General features: G+C 37.4%; 1 protein-coding gene across 2 annotated transcripts in view; it reads right to left on the minus strand.

Moving 5' to 3' along the window:
- LOC137388608 (histone deacetylase 5-like) overlaps positions 1–27,910 on the minus strand; it is a 75,080-nt gene that overhangs the window by 30,507 nt on the left and 16,663 nt on the right. For both annotated transcript variants that reach the window (XM_068075087.1, XM_068075086.1), the window contains exons 3-6: positions 10,456–10,587; positions 5,360–5,559; positions 3,025–3,115; positions 2,277–2,394 (exon numbers count right to left, since the gene is read on the minus strand). In XM_068075087.1, coding sequence (XP_067931188.1) covers positions 2,277–2,394; positions 3,025–3,115; positions 5,360–5,559; positions 10,456–10,587 — 541 coding nt within the window. The remainder of the gene's footprint in view (positions 1–2,276; positions 2,395–3,024; positions 3,116–5,359; positions 5,560–10,455; positions 10,588–27,910) is intronic.

Below are 27,910 nucleotides of genomic sequence, written 5' to 3' on the forward strand. Positions count from 1 at the left end.
CCCTGAACTTCAACATAAACTTACCCTGAACTTCAACATAAACTTACCCTCAACTTCAACATAAACTTACCTTGAACTTCAACATAAACTTACCTTGAACTTCAACATAAACTTACCCTGAACTTCAACATAAACTTACCCTGAACTTCAACATAAACTTACCCTCAACTTCAACATAAACTTACCCTGAACTTCAACATAAACTTACCTTGAACTTCAACATAAACTTACCCTGAACTTCAACATAAACTTACCCTGAACTTCAACATAAACTTACCCTCAACTTCAACATAAACTTACCCTGAACTTCAACATAAACTTACCCTGAACTTCAACATAAACTTACCCTGAACTTCAACATAAACTTACCCTGAACTTCAACATAAACTTACCCTCAACTTCAACATAAACTTACCCTGAACTTCAACATAAACTTACCCTCAACTTCAACATAAACTTACCTTGAACTTCAACATAAACTTACCTTGAACTTCAACATAAACTTACCCTTAACTTCAACATAAACTTACCCTGAACTTCAACATAAACTTACCCTGAACTTCAACATAAACTTACCCTGGGTATAGTCTCCGCAATACCCTTGAATAACTATTACAATTCAATATAAAAATATAACTTTAATTTTAATTTAATTGCTTTGTGCAGATGGCTGATGTTTTGCAGACATTTCCTTATTTGGTCTGAGATATAACATTCGACCGACAACAAGCTGATTACCACCATCGCGATTTAGATGATTTCATTGTGTTTCAATAACAGAATTTTAAGTGCCTCATCGCAGACAGTAAATGCAATGAAGCACTACATGCAACAAGGCTTCGTCTCTTCACTTCTAAGAAATCTCCTAGACAAACTGTTGACTAAAGTAACTCTATTATCATTATCTATATTTTCACCCATGACTTCATTTGATTCACTTCATGCCAGAACATGTAACTGCTCATGACTAAACAATATTTATGCTGACCCGCTGCCAAAACAAGTGTATTAAACAATAACCATCATTTCACAACAGAATATAGTTTTGAATCAGCGTGTTTTTAGCGCAAACTCAACTTGTAACCAAATTTTAGCAGCTTTTATTAAATTAAGACATTAAATGCCGATTCCTCTTTGTTCTACCTGCAGATTTCCAAGCGAGTGTCGAATGGGGTTGTCTGCCACCTAACACTGCATTAAATCCATTGCGTTAAGCCTTTGTTCAGGAAAAATATTAGCATTGTTACATCACGTACTCAGGTACTCAGGCACTTAATTAGTAATCTTACAAAACAATGACAGGAACTAAAGCTAATCCTAAAGTGATCGCTGGCGGCTCTGAAACATTAAAAATACTATGTAAACTTTTAACAATTTTTCTTGATGACTATAAATTTACGCTTCGAGTCATGAGTAAAAACGGCACAATTTCTTCGTAACCTGTAAATGTTAGCTTATCACCTTTATTCAACCTCCACTTCACCCTATCTGGTGCTGGCTAAATGGGTCGTATGCTTGTGTGACACGCAATCATTCTATATACAAGCAATCATCAAAAACTTTTCCACAATTCCTACTACCCACTATAACACTAGCCCTATGGAATAGCGAGAATCAACAGGTTTATCAGTGCTCAAAATATCAGATCTCGACTACAGGAATGTAAATGTATGAAGTGTTGTGTCAAAACGATTATGTATAATTGCAACACAGCCACCCGAGTGGGATCTAGATTTTTCATTAACACACCCAAAAATTGAATTTTAGGCGCTTTAGTGAAAAATCTAGAACCCACATTGCATCTAGAACCTACTGATCAGTCAATTTTTTATATTAGTACAGAGCTAAGCCATTGCAGCCAAAACTAACAAGTTTGAAATCAAACTGGGTTTGATAGGCCAAGGTATGGCGAGTCCTCAAGTTTGATTGGTTAAGATACAATTAGCGGATACAATTTTTCAATTATTTCTTCACTACTGGTCGCTAACCTTTACTGTTTATTCAATAAAATAGAATCCCACGAAAATAAAACATAAAATGATACTAATTTAATGAGATGATTGGATAACTTTTTATAAACAAAAACAATGTTCGCTTGATTTCTTCGCTAATGCTGTTTATGTACTGACAATGCTCTTCAGGTCAAGTTCATATGACAAAAAATTTGTTAGCTCTGACAACCGGTCTCCTGCCAATTGGGAGAAGCTGAAAAAACTTCCAAAACACGAGGCTAATCAAGATTCAGTAACTGAACTGTATGCAATAGGTTAGCTTACCAGGAATGGTTGCCCGTCTCACTGATGTCTCCCTGCGACTGATTAGGAACATTCCTGCGGAGCTTGTTCATCAGAGCTGTCCTAAGGTGAAGCTTCACTTCATCAGACGCGATTGCACCTGCAACAGAAGTACAGATCTGCGAGCTACGGAAATCGTGTCTAGAAATTTCATTACACCAGTCTTCGCACGACTGCTGGCAGTTGTAACAGAGCGCAATTAGCTGTTTAGTAGTTCATGTGCCCATCCCTTAGAAGTGTTTTGGTCGCTAGCGGCATGTTACACAGTAACACTAGATATCTCTCTGGCCAACTGCCAGTGTGTTGTTGAGTGCAATGACAGTCCCTGAACTGCTGACAATGTGTTAGAGTGAGTTTTCTGTGTTGCATTTAATATTTCATGTCAACGTTACAAAATGCTATGAAATGTTTGGTCATAACAAACACAAATAAAGAGCAATGATCTTTACTATGATAAAAAAGATGTGTCTGTCTGTTCGTCCGATCAAAGTCACAGTGACAGGGTCAGCATAAAAAATTTGCCTCAGGCGGGTATTGAACTCGGACCCTCCTTATTGCAGACCGGTGTGCTAACCACTACACTACTTAGACACCTTGCCACTTCATGGGATAATTATGCACATAGTGATTACTCATGATGATCTCTCACAATGCACAAGAATGGAAAGCGTACTAGCGCATTATGAAAGACGCAACTTCTACTAAATATGAGATAAACGCTGACACGTACTTTCCTGTTCCTTGGGTTTTTGTTTGATCATGGAGAGTTTTTGCACCTCCATTCGTTGGTCCTCCTTTAGCCGCTCCTGCTCCCATATGCTCTGCATGCAATATTAACCATACTCATTATTCTAACCATTTCATCCAACTGTCGATAATGATAATTAAATGTGAGGTTAACTAAATGTACGTATTGGAGGGCAAGTAAAAACCTATTTTAACTAAAGTAAACATACATTCAATATACATTCAGGTACGTCGTGCAAAAGGAAAGCAAACTGTGGAGATATAAAAAAGTGAACGAGGAGAAAAGAAAAGATAGGACTTAAGAATATTTCATCGCAAGATGAAATATACAGCGAATACAGTAGAGTAGAAGTGGTGTGTTCGACTTCATCCCACCTGATCCAATCTATGTACTGCTCTATGGACAGATCTAATCATAAAACACTGCATCGAAAATAATAAAAAAGGTATAAACCGATGCCAAAGCAAACATAAATATAGTAAGGGTGGACAGCAGGGCCTTCCTAGGTTCATTCACTCCCCACTTATCAGACTTATCAGACACACGAGGTCATCCTCAGATTAAGATAAGCAGCAGACTGACATGAGTGAACCAAGTTATCTGCATCACTATTCTACTACCGCTGCTGCTTCTACTATTAAGCAGTATTACTACTAAATACTACTATTAAGCAGAATTTTATGGAAGATGGATTTTTATGTTGCCCACAGGCAATAAAAAGCTAGCTTGAGCCTCGACATGATGTACCAGTGGATGCAGCCAGATGTCCAACCTTCTTGGTAGCTTATGTTAAACTTCAGCTATACCATGCCTCTTCCCAAATGATTGATGTACATTCATAAACCTTTTTGCAGAATAATTATGTATATTCCAATCCATAATTTCCAAATAAAGATAAAAATATCTTGCACTTTCGACCGAGCCAGCCAAGGTTTAGATAATTTAAACAGAAATATTAGTCCCGCAAAGTTAAGCGAGCGATAAACATTACCGAGGGTAGTACAATGGCAAGGAAGGAAAAAAGTTTGACACCAAAAATAAAATTGCAATATTTTACACTTTCTACACACTGCAAAAGTTCTGAACCAAACAAATATCAAGGGTTTCTTTACGCAGTGAGCCATGCAGAGCTAAAACAGATTATAGTTAGTGTCAGCCTAGCCTGTAGAGATACACGCTATCATTGAGAAAAAAAAATTATTTCCTTCTCAAACAAATCTTATGACTACCTTAACATACAAACTTCTCGCCTTATGATGGATATAAAATTTCACAGAAAGTTGACATAGCATTTGACGTCTTTTTAACATATAAAATTGAAGGTTTTTCAAAACATTGCTATTTTGTAAATCATCACATATGCACTTAGTCCTTCTTCCCATAGTGTGGTTCTACAGTATTCAAATAACACTGAACAGTGCCGCATACTTTCCTTTTATAGTTGCCAAATCATGAATGCAAAACAAAAATTGCGCAAGAGGTAATGCTATTTTTAGAATTAACCCTTCCCTGTCAAACAGCCATTACAACTTCTGATGAATTCTAATCAAATTTGAGACAACAGCTTTCAAAAGCATCATTTTGCTTTACTGAATGTAGAACATCTAACTACTTCAAACTATTTAGAACTTCCTGTGTCATTGCCTAACATACAATGTATAAACAATAGAAAACTCCAATTTGTCTTCCTGGAAGTCAAATAGCATACCAAAAGTATGATTGAAAACGTATTTGCGATTAATTTGTAAAAACGATCACAATACAAAAATGCTTCTTACCCTTCATACTTCTCTACATTGCAGTTAAACTCCGTTATAAAGCATTTATCGACTAACTTGCCATAACTGTATTCCGATTGCAGCTGATGACCAAATTTGATGTTTAAAAAGCCTTTACAATAACCAAATGGCTTTGAGTAAACCAGTAAACTTGCGATATCAATTTATTAGCATCCGCTCTACATTACATACATTCATCTATCATGTTGTAAAGGTTAGACCTCCGTTCACCAATCTTTAGGATGAAAGCGATACGACAAAAACATTTTTATTTATTACAACTTTAGTTTAGTTTCTTACATAAAAAATTTAGTTTTCATTCAAACAGTTTTAATGTGTTAGTTTTAATGCTATAACTAACCGACTGACTTATTCTTTAGTTTTCCATGTAGAACGAGGCAAATGAAATACAGTATTATCCTATAAGAATATTTTCTGTAACATACCAGGAATTTGACACAAGAGGAAAATTTGGGAACTGCTCGGTGTATCGAAGTTTGATTGTCTTAAGAGCACCTGTCAAGACAATCAAAACGCACCTGCTGAAGCCTGTCACTCTCGAACTTCTTTTGCTGCACCTGGTAGATGTGGCTCTGATAAAAAGAAAGCATGCGCATCTGCTTGAGAAGCTGCTGATTCATGAGCTCCGTGTTTGGGTTGACCAGAGGCAGCGGTGCTGCTGGCATCACTCCAGGAAAGTAGGGATTGGCTGATGAGAATAATTTTCCATCAACTAACCCTAGCAACAAAAGTCAAACGTACAGAAAACAAGTAGGAAGTTGTTCTGGTAAATACAGTTGTGTGCAAAATACTTGGGACGCAAAGAAGAATATTAATATTTAGCTGTTAAACATCATTTTTGTATCAAATTCCTGTTACATATATATGAACCCACACATTTTTGGAATCCTCAAAATGTTAGAAATCTAATAATAATAAAATAATTGCACTAATTGCAATTTCTCATGAGATACTGGGTTTCAAAGCTCGTCACTACAGAAAACCTGTATTTTTCCACAATTTAGTTCATAATTCGAACTGGGTTTCGCGTCACTAAATGAGTTATAAAATCTAATGAACAACTCTTGCATATGTTGGTGGCCCTGAAAAGGGCCATTGGGGTTGTGTAGTGGTACATCAGTACTTAATTGAACCACCTTTGCTGGAAATAATCATGCGGCAGCGATGGGGCATGCTTTCAATCAGTCTCAGAAGTTCTTCTTGAGATATCATCCTGTGCCAGGCCTTCACTATCCTTTCTTTCAGTACAAGTTTGCTTGAAGCTCTCCCATCTTTCCTCAAGATATTTTTCAATGTCTTCCACAAGTTTTCAATCGGATTCAGATCCGGAGATTGAGGAGGCCAGTCAAGACGTGTGATGCCATTCTGCCGGATCCAGGCATTGATAACTTTGGATCGATGACACGGAGCATTATCATCTTGGAATATCCACTGACTGGCTCCATATTGCTGTCTTGCAGTTGGCAGCAATCTTTCTTCAAGAACCTTCTGGTATTTTGTGCTGTTGACTGTGCCTTCTATGAATTCAATTCTGCCGACACCTTTAGCTGACATGCACCCCCAAACCATCACCGCCGCAGGGTGTTTTATCGTCTGATCAATGCATTCTGGGTGATATTCCTCGCCTGGTCGTCGGGTGACCCATGTATTGCCACTGTGACATTCAATATTAATAGAACTTTCATCGCTGAAGATAACCTTATGCCAATCTTCAACTGCCCAGTCTTGATGTGCTTTTGCCCAATCCAATCTTTTTTTCTTCTGAACAGATGAAAGCAGTGGTTTCTTCCTGGCACGGCGTCTGCTTAGCCCACCCTCTTTCAACCTTCTCGTCACTGTAAACCTGCTTGCTTCTACACCTGTTGTCTTTTTCCAGTCAACAGCTAACTCAGCACAGGATTTACGCCTGCTGTCTCGACCCAGTCTACGCAAGACCCTATCGCTACGAAAATCTGACTTTCGTTTCCGTCCACTGTTTCCGGCTCTCTGGTCGTCAATCGTTCCAACTTCTTTCCATTTTTTTATAATATTATGCACTGTAGACTTTGCAATTTTTAATTCTGCAGCAATTTCTCTCACAGTCTTGTTCTGTTTACTGTAAAGGTGCACCACAGAATACTTCTTGTCGCGAAGAGATGACATGATGAAATCAAATGAATTTATCAAACTTCTGCTCAGCCTTTTATACGAAAACTGTAAATGTCTGAGAGAGTTACAATAAACAATGCACAGAAATGAGATAAAGCAATGTCTTTGAGATAACTTTAATTCAGTTTTGACATTTTCACTCGCATCAAAAGCCAAATTAGAGAGACAAATGAATTGAAGAACAGGTCTAAACAGTGAAAGGAGATTATGGTCCATGTGCTCTAAACATGGAGACAACATATCAGTAATTTACTTTATCTTGTCGAAAGTAAGATGAGTGCATTCCTTACACTTTGAGCTTTTCATTGATGTGTACAATTATAAGATTAACTTCAATATTACTCAGTCTAGAGCAATTTAAACATCATGTAAGCATTTATAGCATAATTGCATAGGTGTCCCAAGTATTTCGCACACAACTGTACGTGTAACTACTATATAGATGAGGTGGTCTGGTCTATATCCAAGATTTGACAAAACCAAAAATGAATATCTACACAAATTTTAATAAAATATTACATTGACTGATTTTAAGCATAATATGGGTAGAGATCAATAATTTTTGACACCTGCGATATACTAAACGCTTGGTATTCCTTGAAAGAAGTTGTCTCCTCAGGGAAAGTCGAGATGATAGTTACAATATTCTTTGTAAATAGTAAATACGTCATTTTAGCTGTATTAAAAACAGACCCAACATTCTCTAGACACACAGGTTTTCCCTTATAATAATCTGTACATACATGTACTTACATATTTGGCGATATTTATCTCACATCAATTAAATGACAAAACAGCTTTTTGCATTGCATAATATAGATGAGATTTGATTTGGCCATAAGAATTGAAACTCGAAAAATCAAACCCAATTTCAGTATTAATTTTAACATTAAATGCAATTCAACGCAATCAAGGAAAGAATTGTAATTAAGCACATTGTGTTTATGTTGAGGATCGGCATGGAATGAGTGATAGCAGCGAAATTTCGAGAAACTCAGCTAGGAATGAGTAATAGCAGCGAAATTTCGAGAAACTCAACTAGACTTTGATAACGAGCTTCTATCAGGGCAGTGCAAATCAATACACAGTTGCTGGCCTAAAGAACATATATGGTCAGCATATATGTATGCCTAAGATAGTAGAGCATTGTTTAGCCTATAATTAAATAGTTTATTTTTGTCGCACGGTAATCATGGGAAGCGGTAATCATGGGAAGCGGTAATCATGAGAAGCGTTTAACTTTTCTGTCATTAAGGTGACGTATGAGGGTACTAATTCTATTTTTATGACACGTTAGAGAGGCTTGAAGCTATGATGATTAACAACTATCACTAAGATGTACTACATTTATTTTATTTATTCTTTGCCACTGATACTAATCGCAAAAACAATATTTACCTAAGCCTGAATAGTGAAAAAAATGTTTGTTTAAAGGTTGACTCGCAACAAAATTCACATTACAGTTATTTGGTATTAAAAGATTCACCATACCTTACTCTGCGGTGCTGTAGGTACAAAATATGTGGAAATGTGATTACAAGCTCTTAAAAACTAAAAATGAACAGTTAATCGCAGCCATCACAAAAACACCGTAGTTTGGAATCTTTTTATTTTGACGACGTACTCGACGTGGTTATTATTTGACACATGATGTTATCACGTGAAATCAAATAATGATAAAAGGCTCAATATAAAACATTTCGCAGCACTAGTTTATGACAAACGCTTTGGGCTTTATTGGAAAGCGCTTATCAAATATAGACGCTCGCTACTTTACAGTTTCGCTTCAGTTTGGTCTAATCATCTAGTCCTAATCTGATTATGTGACCCATACTTCCTGCAAAATTTCTGCCGAACAATTTCTGATACATTTTTCGACTATAACAGGTAACCAACAGGCTCGTCATGTTTATCAGAAGATGATATGCACTCCTTCGAGCTAAGGTTAAAAAATTAAATGAATTTTTACGGTAGGCTTTGAGATATCAGTGCTCAAAGTGACAGCAATACAATGATGATGAAATAAATGCTTAAGGACAATAGACATGGGTATTTTGAATGCGTGAAGTATATTTGTGAAAATATTTCGACGAATGAGGTTGCATGAAAGTGTAAACAGAAGCCATTGATCTTCAACTACGACCCATTTGAGCCGTTTTAGAAAGGGATTCCAACCTGCGGCGTTTTCTAATGGCTGCAATTAACTGTTCGTTTTTGAGCTTTTAAGAGCTTGTAATCACATTTACACATATTTTGAACTTACAACACAGCATGGTAAGACATGGTGAATCTTTTGATACCAAATAACTGTAATGTGAATACTGTTGCAAGTCACCCCTTAATATGAACAAGTTATATAAAATTATTCTTACATCATATATATAAAATGCAAACCATGCCACAATTCTATGCACTATCAAACTGGAGAAAAAAGTCTTCACATAGTTAACTAGCAAAGAAATAGCGCTGTAGTTACTGCTGGGTGACACCTGACCAAAGCTGTCATGAAATGTCTGCCAGTGCGCTCGCTGTGGCACAGCGCATTATGGTGAATGTCAAGGACGAACAGTGAAAACAACGAAAAACTTATAAACTCGTAACATTTTGTAATATCGACAACATGAGGACAGCAAATTGCTGTATGTTACAGTACCATAGTATGTCATTGTTATACTTCGAACAAGAAGATAACAGCTGAGAGAATCACTAGCATTCCAACATTACGTTAAAATAAGTCAAACTTGCGATACATAACTTTGTTTTAGCAAGTTTAGATGGAACAATAAACAAATCGCAAATATACCACAAACAATTGGAAGTTTTTTACACAAAATTAAGAATTGTCCTCTCTTTCATTTTAACTCTTCTTAAAATGAGTATACACCTTATTACGATTGTTTGAATTGACATGCCCGCTATCAGTCAGATGAAGTCGTTAGTAGACGGACAAACGGTGTTTGTTGAAAAAGCACTTGTGAGACTTGAAAATCAGAACTTCCTCTCAGTGAATTCTAACAAACAAGGACACGTGAAAACAATGCTAGGTCTACATAAAAGAAACAAGTGGTCAGGTTATTCAGATTTATGGCTCGGGATTAACCAACAGATACGAATTGGCACTACTGAAACATAATCCCAACAGTTGTTGGTTAGCGAGAATTGATCATTCGGTCACAGTATGACCTTTTTTCAAGGATTACCAGCTAAGTTATTTCAAACAAGTCTTTGAAAATTCTTTCCAGGTCGAACATCGACTGATTGGCCATATATCCACCGCAGATTTGATCTTTTATATATAGACACGATTATGCAATAAACATTTATCTTTGCCTGGTTGGCTTCTGTTCATATGCACCACATCAAAAGCGATCAAGATAACTAATGTTCATCCAGCCAAATCTTCTAAAAGAAATTGCCATGATGAACAAGTTTCTACTGAGACCACATGCAGAGCAAATGATCAGACCTTTGTCTGCTGACGACCTAAGGCTGGCTGTCAAGTCAGCCGCTCTACTCGATGCTGTATTAATCTCCATGTTTGACCGCGACAGCCCGGCGAGGAGTCGACCATTGGAGGACTCTGCTGAAGAGAGAATATCTACAAATAAAACAAAAGAATCAATAAAATATAATGTACAGTTGAGCTTACACGCGGCAAAAGAGAGAGCTGCTGAAAAGCAAACACTAGTCACCCTTGTCTAAAAACAGAACAATACATACGAATGTCTAACTAGCAAAAGCTTTTCAATATAAAATCGTTAACTAAAAACATTCCAGCTCTACACGTAAATGGCCAGTTCACCTACTTCTGCTGATCTGTCCTACTATCCCTATGGAATACCGAGAATCAAAAGGTTGATCAGTGCTTAAAATATCAGATATCAACTACAGGAATGTAAATGTATGAAGTGTTCTGTCGTAACGATTATGTATAATTGCAACACAGCCACTCGAGTGGGCTCTAGATCTTTTACCAACACACCCAAAATTGAAATTTAGGTGCGTTAGTGAAAAAGCTAGAACCCACATTGCATCTAGAACCCGCTGATCAGCCCAAAACTTTCTGTATCAGGATAGAGCTGAGCCACTGCGCCCAAAACTAGCAAGTTTGCAACAAAACTGGATTTGATTTGCCGAGCCACAGCTTGTTCTCAAGTTTGATTTTAACATTATTTCTTCACTATCACGATTGACCAGTAGGAGATAACAATCATTTTTTAGAAACTCTACATTACCGATATGGTAATATTATTGCATAGACATTCACATGTATATTCACGAGTTTTGCAGATCAGATATAGTTGATGTTTGGAAAGGATCAAATATGGTATGCAATAATTCACAACTACGATTGGCGATATTAAATTCCAATGTTTTAGATCAACTACTAAGACTAACACCAATAGCTAGTACGATAAGTATGGTGAGTATCGACTCTCTAACCATGAAATGCAATGCAATCCGTTTTCTGTCTGTATTGAGTGAATCTATATTGCTGCCGAGTGGCAGCACGTGCTGTAACTGTCACAGGTGATATAGGTATCACAGGTATAGGCATCCTGTGCAGGCCGCGGGGAGTTGCGTTAGATTATACTCACCGGCTGCTCGTATTACATAATCTGTTACCCTGGATGAACAGCTGTGCTTCGAGGCGCTGCGCTTAAGAAAAAAGCTGCAGGCTGAGCAATATTTGCTATAGCCACAACAGCACTGGAGGCAACCCATTTAGCAAATAGATGGCTGCAAGTGATAGATAGGAAAATTTTACAGGCTGTTGGTCACTATTAAATTTTCAACGAAAGCTTGAAGAACGAGAAATAATTATAATAGCAAAGATATGGCATTGCCCATGTCTTACGCTGTAATTTATCCCAAGGTTTTGGCTACTACAATTTCGGTCAGTTAATGATGACTGCAAACGAAAAATGACGTTTGATGATTAATAGTCATTCTTCAACTCAAAGGTAATGGTTTGTACCCCGTTTTTTTTCTCACAAGGCCTGGCCTGCTAGTAGTACACAACTCCTAGAGCCATCAGAAACCAGACACTCCAAAAATTGTTCCCACAGGGAACGCTCAGTGATGCACACCAAACAAGCTCCTCTCTGAGTGGTCCATGTAGTGTAAGAAGTGCTAGAGAGCCATTTAACAGCAGATATTTGCCAATGTTGCCAAGTCTCGTAGCCAGGGCTTAAAGAGGTGAATCACCTCAAAATAGGTAGGAGCTTATAGAAATCTACTGACACAACAATGGACAAATAGCCGGCAAATCTACTTGTAGTCCTCGTGAGAAGGAATAAGCGATGATTCTGAATACGATTTTTTTACTACGGTTTCGCTAGTGGCTACTTCGTAAACAGATGTTCAATTCTGATAAGGATGAACCTCAAAATACAACAAAACATAACAAATTTTTTTTGGATTAAAATGATAGACCCGTTAAGCTTGCGTGGCAACCAAAGACCTAAAATCGTTAGGGAAAAGAATCGGTATGATTGGGTGGTTATAACCGTTGTTGCCTTCCTATTGGATGAAGCTAGATATATGCTATTGGTCGATTGCTTGCAGGAATGTAATAATAATTAGGTTTGGTAGCATAAAGCCTAGGGGTAGCCTGTCTTGACAAACTGTGGTTTTTGCGGAGTTGTCCCTGTTGAGCGGGGCGAGCAAAACAACAGCTTGTCACAAGACGCGCAGCACCTGATGCATCAGCTGCACTGAAAGGGAGTTGTTCTCTTCCGTCTATACGGCTTGGCTGCGATGTTATGTCAGTCGCTCCATTGATAATCAACGGATTGCGCGCAAAAATTTATGTAGAATAAAATATGATACCACCGTTTAATCAGAGACCAGTCTCTGCGGTAAACTTTAGCAGAACTTGAGATCTTAGGCAATAACAGCAAGTAAACATGTTGTTATTTGTGCGCTCAGTCAGTTTTATTTCTATTTTTGTATCAGCCAGTTTTATTTGTTCTTATTGATTTTATTTTTAATTTATTTTATTCTCAAGTTCTACTCAAGTTTACCGCAGAGGCTGGTCTCTGGTTAAACGTTTGTATCTTATTTTTTCTACATGAATTTTTGCGTGAAATCCATTATGATTACCAATTGAGCGACCGACATAACATCGCAGCCAAGCCGCATAGACGGAAGAGAACAACTCCCTTTCAGTGCAGCTGATGCATCAGGTGCTGCGCGTCTTGTGACAAGCTGTTGTTTTGCTCACCTCGCTCAACAGGGGACAACTCCGCAAAAACAGCAGTTTGTCAAGACAGGCTAGCCTAGGGGCTATCCTTGGCTGAATCGGTGACTCGGATGAAGGCGCCAGAGAACTTTTGGTCAGGTGTGACTACCGAGACAAAACTGATGTTTTATTTCATCGTTGGAGATACATCCAGATGTGAGCTAGGTGGCAAGCGAGTGATTAACAACCATCCATGATGACAAGCAAGCTGTTCCGAGATACGGGGTTAGGAGGGTGTAGATTTGCTAGAGCTTAAAAGTTAACTGACAGCACAAAATATTATGGCATTAATTGTAACAGATCTTTAATTTTACATATTGGGGTTTTAATAACGCTTCTGCGTAATTTCGATCAAATACCAGGTTTATCAACATTTGCAAATTGTGACAATGAACAGAAAGCATCACGATCTATGCAAAATATCACCCGAAAACAGATGCGACGCTATGTAATTATATTACAATTGCTCGTTTTAAAAAACTAAATTGTTTAAAAAATGTCTGATCAAAATCCTTATACATGGAAGCAAAGTGTGTGTTAATAGGTTTTAAACAGATAACTTCGGAGAATAACTAATTTTCCCAATCAATTTTTTGAATTTCCTAATTGTGTTAAGGAAGAATTTCTTGCTACTCCATAAAATGCATGCACAAACCGATTTGTGTAATTCTATAACCACCTCTCAAAAAGTTATGCGGGACATAATTATGGGACATGCTTTTTCAGTAATTCTTGAATGTGCTTCGACCTTGCGTTATAACCATCATCTGCCAGTTAGGTAACCAGAAAAGTAGCACGCAACTAGATAAGGGAATGTATTAAAATGGCAGCCAACAGAACCGCTCATCTCGCGTCCACGCATTGGCTACACCGCATCGTATACATCACACATCTATGTTTTGCCAAAAAAATGACCTATGTCACAGCCTGGAGCTTGCATCGAAAGTGCTATTATCTCTAAAATTGGTGTTTTCTTCTTCTGACATCAAAGTCAGTAATGAAAAACGAAATATCGTGACTATATGGTTCTACATATGTGTACTTTTAAAATTTTGTCCGTTGACCATCAATATTGATTTCAAAAGGCTTTCCCAGGTGCGATATTTTTTACAATACTGCGAACAATGCAGGAAATGCTATCCTTTGAGAGAATTAACAAGTACTGCCACATGTCGAAATTCATACACATCCTTTGCAACTCCATTGAAATCCAACACTCCACGACTGACAATAATCTAAACCAATTACTAACACTATAGAATTCCATATTACAACATCTATTTTGGTACATGACCGTTTCGTTTTTGTGTTAAGTGAATTAGGCCTACTAGGTTTGTTTAGCAGCTGTTTTCTTTAAACAGACCTATGCTTATTCTAACCTACCAATATTACCTATTCTCTAAGATCTCAAACTAACATTAATTATTCACTATGATGGATTGAAAGGTATACATTTACCATATGCCATGGATGTCTACTCAGTGCAGTTACTGCATACCATCACGTACCTCAATCTTTACCAAAATAGCCGAGTCCTTTCACAATTGTGAAAGGCACCACAAATGGAATTTGAAGACCACAGACGCGGCATGCCCTTATGCATACCCTATACAAAAAGGGATCTAAAGGCACCCTCAATTGGTTACCCAGAATCAAAATGGCAATTTGGTTATGAAATACAGTGCGCCCTCGGGTTACGATGACCATGTTTACGATTTTTGCGCCCTGCGATGTAGAGCACACTGATTTTCGCCCTCTCCATATGAAATATTTTTCACCATACGAAATCAACAAAAATCTCTCTCGAAATTCAAATTTGCAGTCGGTATGCTGATTACGTCGGAATAAGAAATATACCGATTGGCTATTTGCCAAAATCCCTCTAACAACGAATAAAAAAGATACGACGCCCAATCTTACCGCGATCGGCGTTATTAGTTATTGCGAAAACAAGACCGGAAACAGATAATTGATAAAATTTTAGCGATGAAAAAGTTCAAGCTTATTACAATAGTTAACAATACATACTAAAACTTAGCTTCAAGTAGGTGTTTTGTAAGGTAAACCCAATTAAGTTTAATTTAATGTTTATTTTATGCGTCTGCCTCGTAAGTAAGAACTCCCTATGGCACTTGCTGTACATAGTACATTGTACTGATACATTTTATTGCAGATCATAACAACTAAATAACCTTAAGTTACCATAGGTAACTATAGTTACTAAGGTTAACATACATTATTTTGTGACTAATTTCTAATTCCTAAAGTATGCATATAAAATTTGATGATTCTTATCAGGGGGTGTTTGCATTAGATATTTACTATGGGTTTTTATATTCCTCTATATGAAATTTTCGCCTTACAATGCCAACAATGAAACAAGTGAAAATCGTATGGCAAGGGTCTACTACACACAAATAAAGTGTATGGCAAGGGTCTACTGTACACACAAATAAAGTGTAGAGCATAGGTTTACTGTACACACAAATAAAGTGTATGGCATGGGTCCACTGTACACACAAATAAAGTGTATGGCAAGGGCCCACTGTACACGCAAATAAAGTGTATGGCATGGGTCCACTGTACACACAAATAAAGTAGATGCTCTACAATGTAAATAATTAGTTGTGAGAATACAGGCTCAATTTATTAATTTAATGACTGTACAGTAGCTGTGGTATTATTCTTACTCTATTTAATTATCACTTTCACTTAGTTTTGGTTAAAGATTACAATGATTTCACGTTAAGTAGAGTACATGTATACCACCAATTTACATCAATTTTTTTCAATTTTTTAGACAACAAGGTCTGTGCTGCACAAAAAATCGTATACGCTTAAGATAAAGCAAAACAAAAAATATATATATTTACTGTAATAAAAAGGTTGTCTGCATGATCAGCTGTTTGCCTGCAGCCAGAGTTAGAGGCTAGCATAAAAGATTGCTTTCAACGCGACACAAACTCATGACATCCAGCTAAGTAGAGCGACACCTTAACCCTTGCATCAATCCAGCGCGTTAGAATAATTGTCCAGCCACTTACTTCCTGTGCTTTATCGTCACACCTGACTGTCTCTGACGGCGGAATAGACTGTGAGGGTACTAGTATATATAATAGAGATACTCCCTATACGTTGTTTTCTCCCCCAAGTGTGGTACCCTAGGACACTTATATTTCGCTAGTATTTAGTTTCGTGAGTAGTATACAGAGTAAAATTTCGCTGAAACTTAATTTCGCAGCTCTGATGAGTGCGAAAATATAGTGATGTGAAAATAAATGCAGTGGAACAAACATAATTAGATTCTTCAGGTTAAGTTCACCGATAAGAACAAATTTCAATTTGGGACTAGTTTGTAATTGTGAACCGCAGGTAGAATGGTGTGGGCGAGATCGATAATGCAATTTGATCGCTTGCTGCCATTTGTTTCTTGGACTATCAATGAACAAAGCTATTTAATTTCGCGTTTTTTCTCGTTCGTTATGATAGTTTAGTTTCGCACATGAAATTTTCGCGAGAGGATGACTCCGCGAAAACGCGAAAGTTAGATGAGGCGAATACATAAGTGTTCTAGGGTAAGAGAGAAAGTGATAGCCTATTTTCAACGCTAATTATGGGGACTCTAGTTATTCAAATCGAATTTGAAAATTTGTATCGACTTGAAGCTTTAAGTTATATGGAATTTCTTATGTAATGCGAGCACAAACTTAACATAAACTCTCTACGTGATCTGGAATTTTCATAAACAGAGATTTACGTTAAGGGATCATTCTACTGTATACATAGTGTTTTAGTAGGCCTGACCTCCTTCCTACAGCTTGATTTGGCCTTGAAACCAAGCTCAAGCCCTACAACTACTAGCTACAGCTGCTAATAAGTATTGATAATCGAACTGTTCTAGCTTGTTTGCAAAAGACCTACGTCACCGATTTATACTAAACGATTTAAAAAGAGAAAGACAAGAACCTGAGGCAGATTGTCATGCAAGATGATATAACTCTACTAATGATATTAGGTAGTACTTATTAGTTTAGTATGATGTCATGATGTCCGTAACGACGAATCATCAAACGACATCTGCATCAGTGTCTGTTAATGCCAGTTGGCAAGAGGTGCCCAAAGGATATTTGTCAAGTTAACTATCTGCATAATAACTTTTATTTCCCAATGTAGGAAAAAACCTGGTATAGTGCACCCTCGGGTTATGATGACCCCGTTATACGATTTTTCACTCCACAATGTAGAACACAATAATTTTTCGATCTCTCCATATGAAACATGTGTGGCCATACGATATTAACAAAAAATTTGCTCGACATTAAAATCTGGAAGTCGGTGTGCTGAATACGTTGGAATAACAAATATGCTATTTGCCGAAATCCCTCAACGAATGAAAGAGATATTATGCTCGATATCTCTCAGTTCGGCGTTATTCGTTATCGTAAAGATGAAACCTGAAACAGATACAAGTAGGTGATAAAATTTGAGCGATGAAAATGTTGAAGTTCAGTAAAATAGTTAAAAATACACACTAACACTTAGCGTCAAGTATGTGTTTATTAAGCTAGATTCATTTAAGTTAATTCAACGATTATGTTATACGTTTGCCTCGAAGGTAAGAGCTCCATACGGTACATACTGCACAGTGCATTGTAACGCTACATTTTTTTATAGATCATAACCACTAAACACACTAAAGTTACTGCAGTTAAGGAACTATAGTTACTAAGGTTAACATATTATTTTGCTACTAATTTTTAATATGTACCGTACATATTCAAAATTTTGATGATTTTACCAGATGGCGTTTGCGTTCGGTATTTGCTATGGGCTTCTTTACCCCTCTCTACCAATTTTTCGCCTTACGGTGCCAATACTGGAACAAATTGAAATCGTATGGCGACGGTCCAGTGTATATATTGAAATGAATAGCCCTTGTACTGACTAGTCCTCGCAATGTTGATTCCAACACCGATTCTCTTAAAATAGTTTCCTGTCTACAGAAACATTTTATTACCATACATTTACTGTTCTTACAACCAGAGGGCTATTCTTCATGTTCATCATTAAAACGTATATTTTTGTTCTAAACCCGAGTTAAAAGTTAAAAACAACTAATACAGAATTGTAACTTTCTTGCTAGCTTTCTTGTAACTAACTCGCCAGCCAGCCAGGAGTCTGTAACCAGTAAAACAACGGTTGATAACTTTGGAGGACACTGATTTTCAGACTAAGAAAGTGAGTAAAGTGAGCGACACTGCCAGCTGCTACTACAGCAATAACCCTTCCTGCTACTACAGCATGCCTAACTGATTTTCCAACAACACTACATGTATTTTACGGTAAAGCTTTCACCAGTTCTAATCATGATAGGATTGTTTTACTAGTAAGCTAGTACTCGCGACTTGAGACAGGTGTTGATGGCAAGCATAATAAACAAGTCAAGCAAGCTAAACTGATTCATAATGGAGACACAAATCATTGGCTAGAAAAAGAGAACAGAAATCACTGCTATAGCAAATGCCCTATCATATTTTCAGATATTTCACCAGGATATGATGAGAGTTCAAATATTTCTGACACTATAAATAATATAAATAGCAAAATATATTTTTGCATATAATTTGATGAATAATTCTGTGCAAAGAATATTTTTTGGTCAAGTAAACCAGCAACCATGAGGACAACAACTAATAGCCTGTTTACATATCAATTTACGAGGTTGATTCCTGCCATTTTAAGTCTTCACTTGAGGACAATAGTTAAATAGAGAAAACACTTATGTTAAAATGCATACATTTAAACCTGTATTTGAACGCCATCTACTTTAAAGCAATCTCCTTCTGCATGCATATAGGAATGGTAAATTTGATTCTGATTAAGTAACTAAGTGAAAGCCTTACGGAAATTCCTTGTCTCATACAAAAAATTGAAATGTACAACAAAAATGCTCAGTAGATGAAACAGAGTTGGACTGAAAGTTACAACAGCGGTAAACATTGGGCTGATCTTGCAACTCATTCACTTGCTGAAGCTTGCGAAAAATTTTTCTTTAATGAAAAATTACTTTTACAGTACTAGGTCTAACATGATTGCTTTTGTCCAAGTTCTGTTAATGCAAGTTTACAAAATGTAGCCTGAAAAACAGGTGTTCGTATGTTTAGGCACCTGCACCACTACTAGGGTTTGCCTCATTGGTCTATTTGTGATATGAGCAGACAATTAACAACACTATCAAGAGAAGTAAATGTGAAGTATTGCATAAGATTCACTTGTTACGACTTACACATAAATGAGCCAGGCATGTGACAGCGTTAAACCAACTCACTAAAACAAATGTTTTTTTATGATTAGCAGTCAAGAACAAGAAACATTTCAAAGTCATTATGAGCAATATACAGCGATGTACCAGCTTTGTAATTGGTTTATGTATGTCTGTCTTGTATCTGTCTTTGGCTCAGTCACCAATAAAAGTATGAGATTCTCTGGGAAGCGAGGAGAGTAAATGACGATGACTCTAACAGCAGCTTCTTTAAAGTGATGCAATCTTGACAGAGGGTGATAAAAAAAGACTCAAACGTGACCTACTATTGTTGATATAGTTGAAGTTCTGTGAAAATCTATGCTATACACCACTCCCTAAACAACTTATTCAACAAATTTTGATTAACAAACCGGAGCTGGGCTATTTGACTTTCTCTCTGTTCATTAATAAATCCCAAATGGGGAACGACGGGCACAGTAATATCGCTCAAATTTTATCAATCACTCCCGGTTTATTGATTATAAACCTGAACAGTTTATAAGTAATAACCTGAGAGGTATACAAGTAATAACATGGGAGGTTGTTATGGTGACGATATAACAACAAATAGAATTGAGGTATATGAAACGAACCAACACAGTCCTGCTACTTCTACTAGGATGCATCAAGCAAACGCGCATGGCACATGTCGCATGGCACATGCCGCATGGCACATGTCGGCGCATATACGATGGCTAACTAGCAGACATTTGCCAAACTCATCTTGTTTATAGTTGCTACAATGATATTTTTGCAAACTTAATGAATATTTCAGATAGATCCACTGCTGTGCGTTTATTGCTACGAATGAGTAGGAAGAAGTGAAGAAAAAGGATGGTAGGGGAACATGGACATGCAAAAGCACTTGCTCGACATGACAGAGCAGACAACTGTCTAAAACTGCCTAGGTATAACGGAAAACAGATTTTCAAAATGCACATATGCATGCCAAATAGAAGAACTTTGCATCCTACTAAACAAGTTATACGAAATGAAATGCATCACTGCTTACCAATAAAAACAGCATGAAATATTTTTATATGACAGCATTAAAATGACCACAGTTTATGCTAGTTGTCTGTGATGCTGATGGAGGTGATACAACATCAGTATGTAGAAGTATTTCCTAACAGCTTTGTGACCAATGAGACCTTATTTTCCTCAAACAATATCAGGTTCTGTCATGTTTTAAGACACTTTTGCCATCGATGTATACTCACCATCCTTTGGTCATGAGCATGTTTCTAAATGAGTCTTGTACGATGATGTAAATATTAACAATGATTATGATAGTTAACACCCAGCAAATAAAACGATCCATGAATTTTGCTAGCATTAAAAGGTAATACAATCAGTTGCTGCCAGGGTTTATAAACGAGCCTGGAAATATATAAGTTACTAGATAGAGTTGTAATTTCCGCATAGTAACCATGGTTACCTTTGGCATTTAAACGCATAACCAGTTTTCATTCAATGGCTTTTCAGATGGCGAAACATTGAAGTGACCTGAAGCAAATTTTTTCCGGGAACTCTTTGTATGATCATAACGCCTGGAGTAACAATGCTATTTATCCGTAGTACGCGAGGTCAAAATACGTGTCAGAAGAACTCAACTCACCAAATTTTTAATCAACTTTGAAACTTAACTGATATTCTGATAAATTCTGATCAGCAAATATTGGCAATTAAGGGGTTGCCAAAAGCGCCGTTCTGCTCCCACACACGCAGCCTATGCAATCGTCTTATCGATGTATGTAAAGTGGGTCTCCAGGTTCATGCTGTCGGGATATATCCCCGGTTACATCGCTGCACACGCACTGTCAGAAGCAGACAACAAACATGGTGGTTTATAGGCTGTTAGAGAGATTGTGCAAGCAAGCGCTCAAGAATTGGCAAAGGCACCAGACTAGTTTAAGCCACCATTCTTGGCAACAGCCATGCAAAAAGACAACTGCAAGAACATGATTTCAAGGTCAGGTGAAACATAATAATGAAAGCTGTTAGAAGGGACTAGTTCAGACAGATCTAGACACATTTTCTATTAAAAAAAACCTTCGATGAGAAAACAGTCAACAAAAATGATTACTTCCATCAGCTTCAAACAAAATGGTATATTAGTTAGAGGCTGCTGAGAGAAGGACGTGTGATACTACGATGAACTCGAATAGTAACGAGTCTAGCTATATATTTCAAAGCTGGATACCAGATTAACGCTGAAGGGTTTCAGTGTATGTTCCAAACAGTCAACAGTATTAAGTACCCCTCGCGTCAGACGTGTTCATAACAATAGGAAATTTGCAACTTGTGATTGCTATGTGACTGTTTTAGATGATCCATGTAGCAGTTTGGAGATCCAGTCACGCATGTACGCTACAATCAATTACCTATTACAAGTTATGACACACCAAATAAATGGTTCACCTTTCATTTTAACAAATGTTGATAAAAGCGCAGACAAATCTGCCTCGTGCAGTGGAATTGTACCACTAATCACCGAACTTAGCGCGATACTTCATCGAAGCGAAACTCTAGCGATTGCTTGATTTGAATGTTTGGCTTATTATAAACAGTTTTAACACGTCGGTTGTCCGGTCGTCGATTGACAAGACAAATACTAACAATCTATTATATACATGATTTATCAAGCCTATGAAGTATTGTACGAAGACTAGGACAGTATCAGGTTATGGTAACCGATTGGTCAAGACTCTCTTAACTTACCCTACTGCCAGTCGAGTACGTAAGTCCCCAATGCGAGCGAAAACATAACTGACTCAACACACCGAGATACACTTACTACGCAGCAGGACGCATCGAGTACCTGCACAAAAAATTATGCTAATGTCGAAAAGCTACCGTACAAAACTACTAAGCGCTGCTACAGCTTAATCCAATCAACACATAGCGTCTATCAGAGCATGACCACCATTTGCGTAGGTGTTCTAAAAATACTGCCGACTTGGAGGCTAAAACTAGCTGCCCATCTGGTCCATTTCAACATTACAGCTTCAACCACATCAGAGCTACTCTTCACCACATTTCTTGGAGCATAGCTAAGAAAAACCGAGCATATACAGTAATCTGCCTCGCAGGAAAACAACCGATGCAATCTAGACCTATGCTGACGTCATTTTGATAATATCAACAAAGCCAACAAAACCTCGTCTTGTTATTGCCGACAAATAAATACTGGTAGTTGCCGAGCTAATCCCATTACTGAATACATGAGCAATGTTACCAAAGATAACAGCTTCTAACAAGCTGTCTTTGACAATGATGAATAGTACATTGCATCATGTGCTACCTTCCGCTCTATATTCTTATACTACACGACTGGGACATTCTATAGCTATGAGCAAGAAACTACTAGGAAACACAAATGACTAAACCGACTATGGTACTAACCAGAAACTCAAATCATTAGATCGAGTTCCTCGACAACTATTCGACCAAAAGTCTCGCACCTGACTGCTCATGTTTTTTTTATGATAACATGAAACGCCTTGACATTAGATTCATATCAAAGCATGTAAACTATTTGTCACCTCTTTGGCAGGCTCACCATTAAAGGGTATCCCTTAGGCTGGTTCACACTATATTGCCATTAGTCAGCGTTTTCCTTTCCGCGTTCATTGTCAATTATGTGAACCGTGACCCGATCGCATCGACGAAGCATCGCAGACAAACTTTCCCGATATTCCGCCGAGCATCGGCAACCGCCTTTCAAATGCGAACAATTTCGGCGATGGTAATTCGCGGTTGCGGATGGCGAGATTTATTCATATCCGTTCTTGATTGTCGCGGCGGTACTAGTTTTTGATTCCAGCGCACAAAAACAAAAAGGTTTTTTCCGCGAAAATTTAAATAGAGAAATGATAACACTACGTCACGGAGTATTTCCTGATGCCAACGTGGATGGGTTTATGATAGTGTGAATATTGTTATCATTGATGATCACCAAAGTATTGCGGCATCAACACCGCGATACGGCATCAACACCGCGATACGGCATCAACACCGCGATACGGCATCAACACCGCGATACGGCATCAACACCGCGATACGGCGATATAGTGTGAACCTGTCTTTAAGGATCAATAGCAAACTGACAGATCGCATGCCATCTCGAGCAGCCTCTATTTGAGGCAATGATGAAAGGTAATGCAGCCACCCGGCATCAACAAACATCACCTGGCTACTAGCAATACGCCTGATCTGACTTTGTTTGCTTGAGGAGAGGGAGGCCCACAGCACACTCAAAACAGTACATCAGCAAATCTAGTACTAACCTTGATAAACTGAGATATGCAAACGTAGATTCAACATAAAATATATTAAAGAAAAACAAAAATCAATCAATTCTCGAATGCTATGGCAGGAGGCTGGGTTGATGGGTAGAAAACTCCCTCTTTGTGACGATGTATGGCATGTACCATTGATTTAATCGAGTAATTTAGCAGGCAGTAAGCAGAGCTCCTAGTAGTAGCAAGTCTCAAACTACCTTGTCATTTACATGTCTTCATAAACATCCGCAAAATAGTAAGGGTATGCCAACTGAGCAAAAACAATCTCTCATGTACGTCTTCCTTCATTGACGCAGCATTCTTAAGAATAACCTGAGAATATGCGCTCATATTTTAGCCCATAAAACAAGATAAGGCGTAAAGAGTGGGTATGGTTTCAGTTGACACGAGTACCAAATATGGTATTTTATAACCAAAACACTACTCACCATAAATACCTAGAAATGCAAGGTGGGCAATTGAGCTATCTTTGTATTACTGCTTCACCTTTTTCTTTCATGTAGCCAGTTGAAACTGCTGAATTCAACTAATCAGTCTCGGAGTGGTCCTTTTTTCCAAACACGCGTGTACGAGGTTGACTAGCATATTTCATCAGACAATCAAGCAAGTTTTGCTCGTTGTAGTCAAATGTAAGGTTTATTAACAAAATCTTTGGTGTTTAGGGAGTAGACTCATCACGAGTTCCTCAAGAGTTTGTTGGCACAGTGATATATGCCACATCCAGTCATATAGGAACAGACCAGTGCCAGTCAGTGAGACAATGACAAAGGTAGTAGACCTATACTCCTGGGGGGCTACTTGAATGAACGAATTTAAAATATTTAACATTAGATTTGACTAGAGTTCTTGCAAATATAAAAATTGATGAGAGTTATCTACTCAACGAATGTCAAGAGAAGGTAAGTCTTCCCAAGTATACAAGCATCTAGTAAAAGCGTGCAGTATCAGCAAGACAGACTAGCCTTGCCAGGCTTCATCCGTGCGCAAGAGCTAGTGAGTAAGCATGGGTAAACAATGAGACCATCAAAAAGATAAACAACCGGCAACAAACAACTGAATACAGAGTGTGACTGACGGAATAAAAGATTTGGCTTTTGACACAAAACGCGGACGTAACAAAACCACACAATGGCATAGTTTGGCAAGGGTATAAGACAGCCCAGTTGAGTCTTCTTGTAAGCCAGACAATCATAAAGTCAAATTTTGGCATATCCAATGATAGGCCTGACAAATATGTAACTTATTATCAACAACTTTTCATAGCTTGACACTTCCAACCTTCTATGGAATACTTGGGTGCAGCTGCGCACAAATAGCCTGATGCAATCAGGAAAACCACACATAGCAAAAGAGAACAACAAGGACTAGAAATAATAACAAATTGTGCAGCAGTGATGCGTAATAATTATGTACCTACATGTATATAAATTATTTTGACTAGTATAACCCACAGTAAAAGCAAATTGTAATCGACATTGCGCAAACTAACTGCAAAAATCCAGGGAAGACTAAGTCTCATTGTTGACTTATGCAAATAGCCTCAGTGGAGCTATTTATAAACATAATCAATAGCCAATATGGAGCAGCGAGTGGGATTAATTGAAGCTCTACCCAGTCACATCAGTACTCCATTACATAATCTAATGAAGTAGGCGTGAAATGTACCAAAGGCTATATATGTAGCAGAATTGTGTTCATACTAAGGGGCTGCTGTCAACCAGTACCAAAGGCTATATATGTAGCAGAATTGTGTTCATACTAAGGAGCTGCTGTCAACCAGTACCAAAGGCTATATATGTAGCAGAATTGTGTTCATACTAAGGGGCTGCTGTCAACCAGTACCAAAGGCTATATATGTAGCAGAATTGTGTTCATACTAAGGGGCTGCTGTCAACCAGTACCAAAGGCTATATATGTAGCAGAATTGTGTTCATACTAAGGGGCTGCTGTCAACCAGAACACGCACTTACTTTTGGTTCAGCATAAAATATATGCTACATGTATGCGTATGACATAGCATATGGCCCAATAGTACTGACAATACTTTGGAAGCAGTCACAGGATATGTTTCAAGAGCGAGATTTGATTTCCAAATCTCGGGAATGAACCAGCATGAGACGTTATACTCTATGCCATGAAGTTTCAATAACAAACAAGCGACAAATGAATAAACCCAAGAACTTCATTTGTATATCAGTCATAGACAAAATCAGTGCGGTTGCTTGGATGCGACCAAAATCTTAAAAAAAACACACCTTCAAAAAGAGTGTATGTAAACCGCATGTGAAGTTAAAAATAAATGATGCTGATTAACCCTTACACTACCATCCATGTACAAATTTAACTATCGGCCTACTGCCAGACATTTTACCGAAAATTGCTGATTTTGCTCCATGATACATATACAATGTTTTTCAACTTCAAACTCTATCTAGAACATTTTTGTTATATATTTTATTTTGCCAACATGCTAACAAATAGGGCTATGCAAAAAATTCAAGTATCTATACTTTGTGCATTGCTAAAGCTATATGAAGCTACGATCACTACGAAGCTAAAACGATCCTCTACAATGTTCCTTACTCTTACAAAACTATTCCTTACACCACCATTAGCGTCAGTGCTGCTAGTTTAATTATCGGTGTAATCACGAAAATCTGAAGCTAAATCAGCTATAACATGTCATCAACATAAGTAATTCTCAGTTTTCTAACTCGGGAGGCACTTACGAAATCCATAATAACACTAAATAGTTCGAACGTTAGAAAGAAAAAATGTTTGTTTTTATGCTGAAAATTCTCAAACAAAAATTTAAAATTGCTTTGTGATTTCATAGAGAAATCTTTGGACAACACTGTCAATACCATAAAAGTGCTAAAGATCGTTGGTTATGTTTTAACAAATAATAAAATTAAGTTACTACGTAATTGCTGGGAAAGTCACAAAAATGCATTTACAGCAGTCGACCATAGACTACGCAAAAATGCGTCTGCGGCAGTGAAAGGGTTAATGTTTATAAAAAGCAACCTATATAAAGGAGTTGTCCTCTTAATCACTGGTTTGAGAAATTCCTTCATATTTAAAATAAGTCTGTATAAATCTGAAAAAACATGAAGTATTTTTATTATAGCTAATTTAGATGAATGACCACACCAAAAAACAGATGTTTTCTTAATATGAGTAGCAGCTGAAACTTAATCAGAATACTGCCAACGTTAGTCAATGATCGTTCACGGCAGAAACTCGTTGAAGATTAAGTCATTGCTAAAGTATTGGTTGAAGGAATAAATCTATAGTTTTTATGGTATCCGATGCACCAAAGGATAATACAAAGGACCAATAGTTGAAGGTGGGTAAAACGATGATCATAGATAAGTGTATTATTCTACGATGTGTCTTAGGCGATACAATTTTGATTTCCTTTTTGAAACCGCACTTTGAGCAATTTTTAGCACACCAGGAAAAATTTTCCAAGGATTTTTGGAACTACAAAAACGTTGAGCAGACAGAGTAGTATAAAGGCAGTACTAGTAGCATAGAGGTATTACTAGTAGTATAGAGGTAGTACTAGTAATATAGAGGTAGTACTAGTAGTATAGAGGCAGTACTAGTAGTAAATAGAGGTAGTACTAGTAGTATAGAGGCAGTACTAGTAGTATAGAGGTAGTACTAGTAGTATAGAGGTAGTACTACTAGTATAGAGGTAGTACTAGTAGTATAGAGGTAGTACTAGTAGTATAGAGGTAGTACTAATAGTATAGAGGTAGTACTAGTAGTATAATAGAGGTAGTACTAATAGTATAGAGGTAGCATAAGCTAAGCTAATTAGGTAAAAGCATATTGGGGCGATTGTTTGCAAATTTTGGGAATACTGCGAAAGTCGTAAACTCTGTTGTTAATAAACAAGAAAGCATTGGAAAAAAAATGACAGAACAAATTGATTTTTTCAAGAGCAGATGTCTGAAATTGCCTACAACTGTCCATGTAAAACAGCAGCGTTTTCAGAATGTATACTACTGACAAATTTATAGTAGTCATTAGCGATTCATCACACCCTCTTTTCTTTAGC

Source organism: Watersipora subatra, chromosome 2 (assembly GCF_963576615.1).
Source record: "Watersipora subatra chromosome 2, tzWatSuba1.1, whole genome shotgun sequence".
Lineage (NCBI taxonomy): Eukaryota > Metazoa > Bryozoa > Gymnolaemata > Cheilostomatida > Watersiporidae > Watersipora > Watersipora subatra.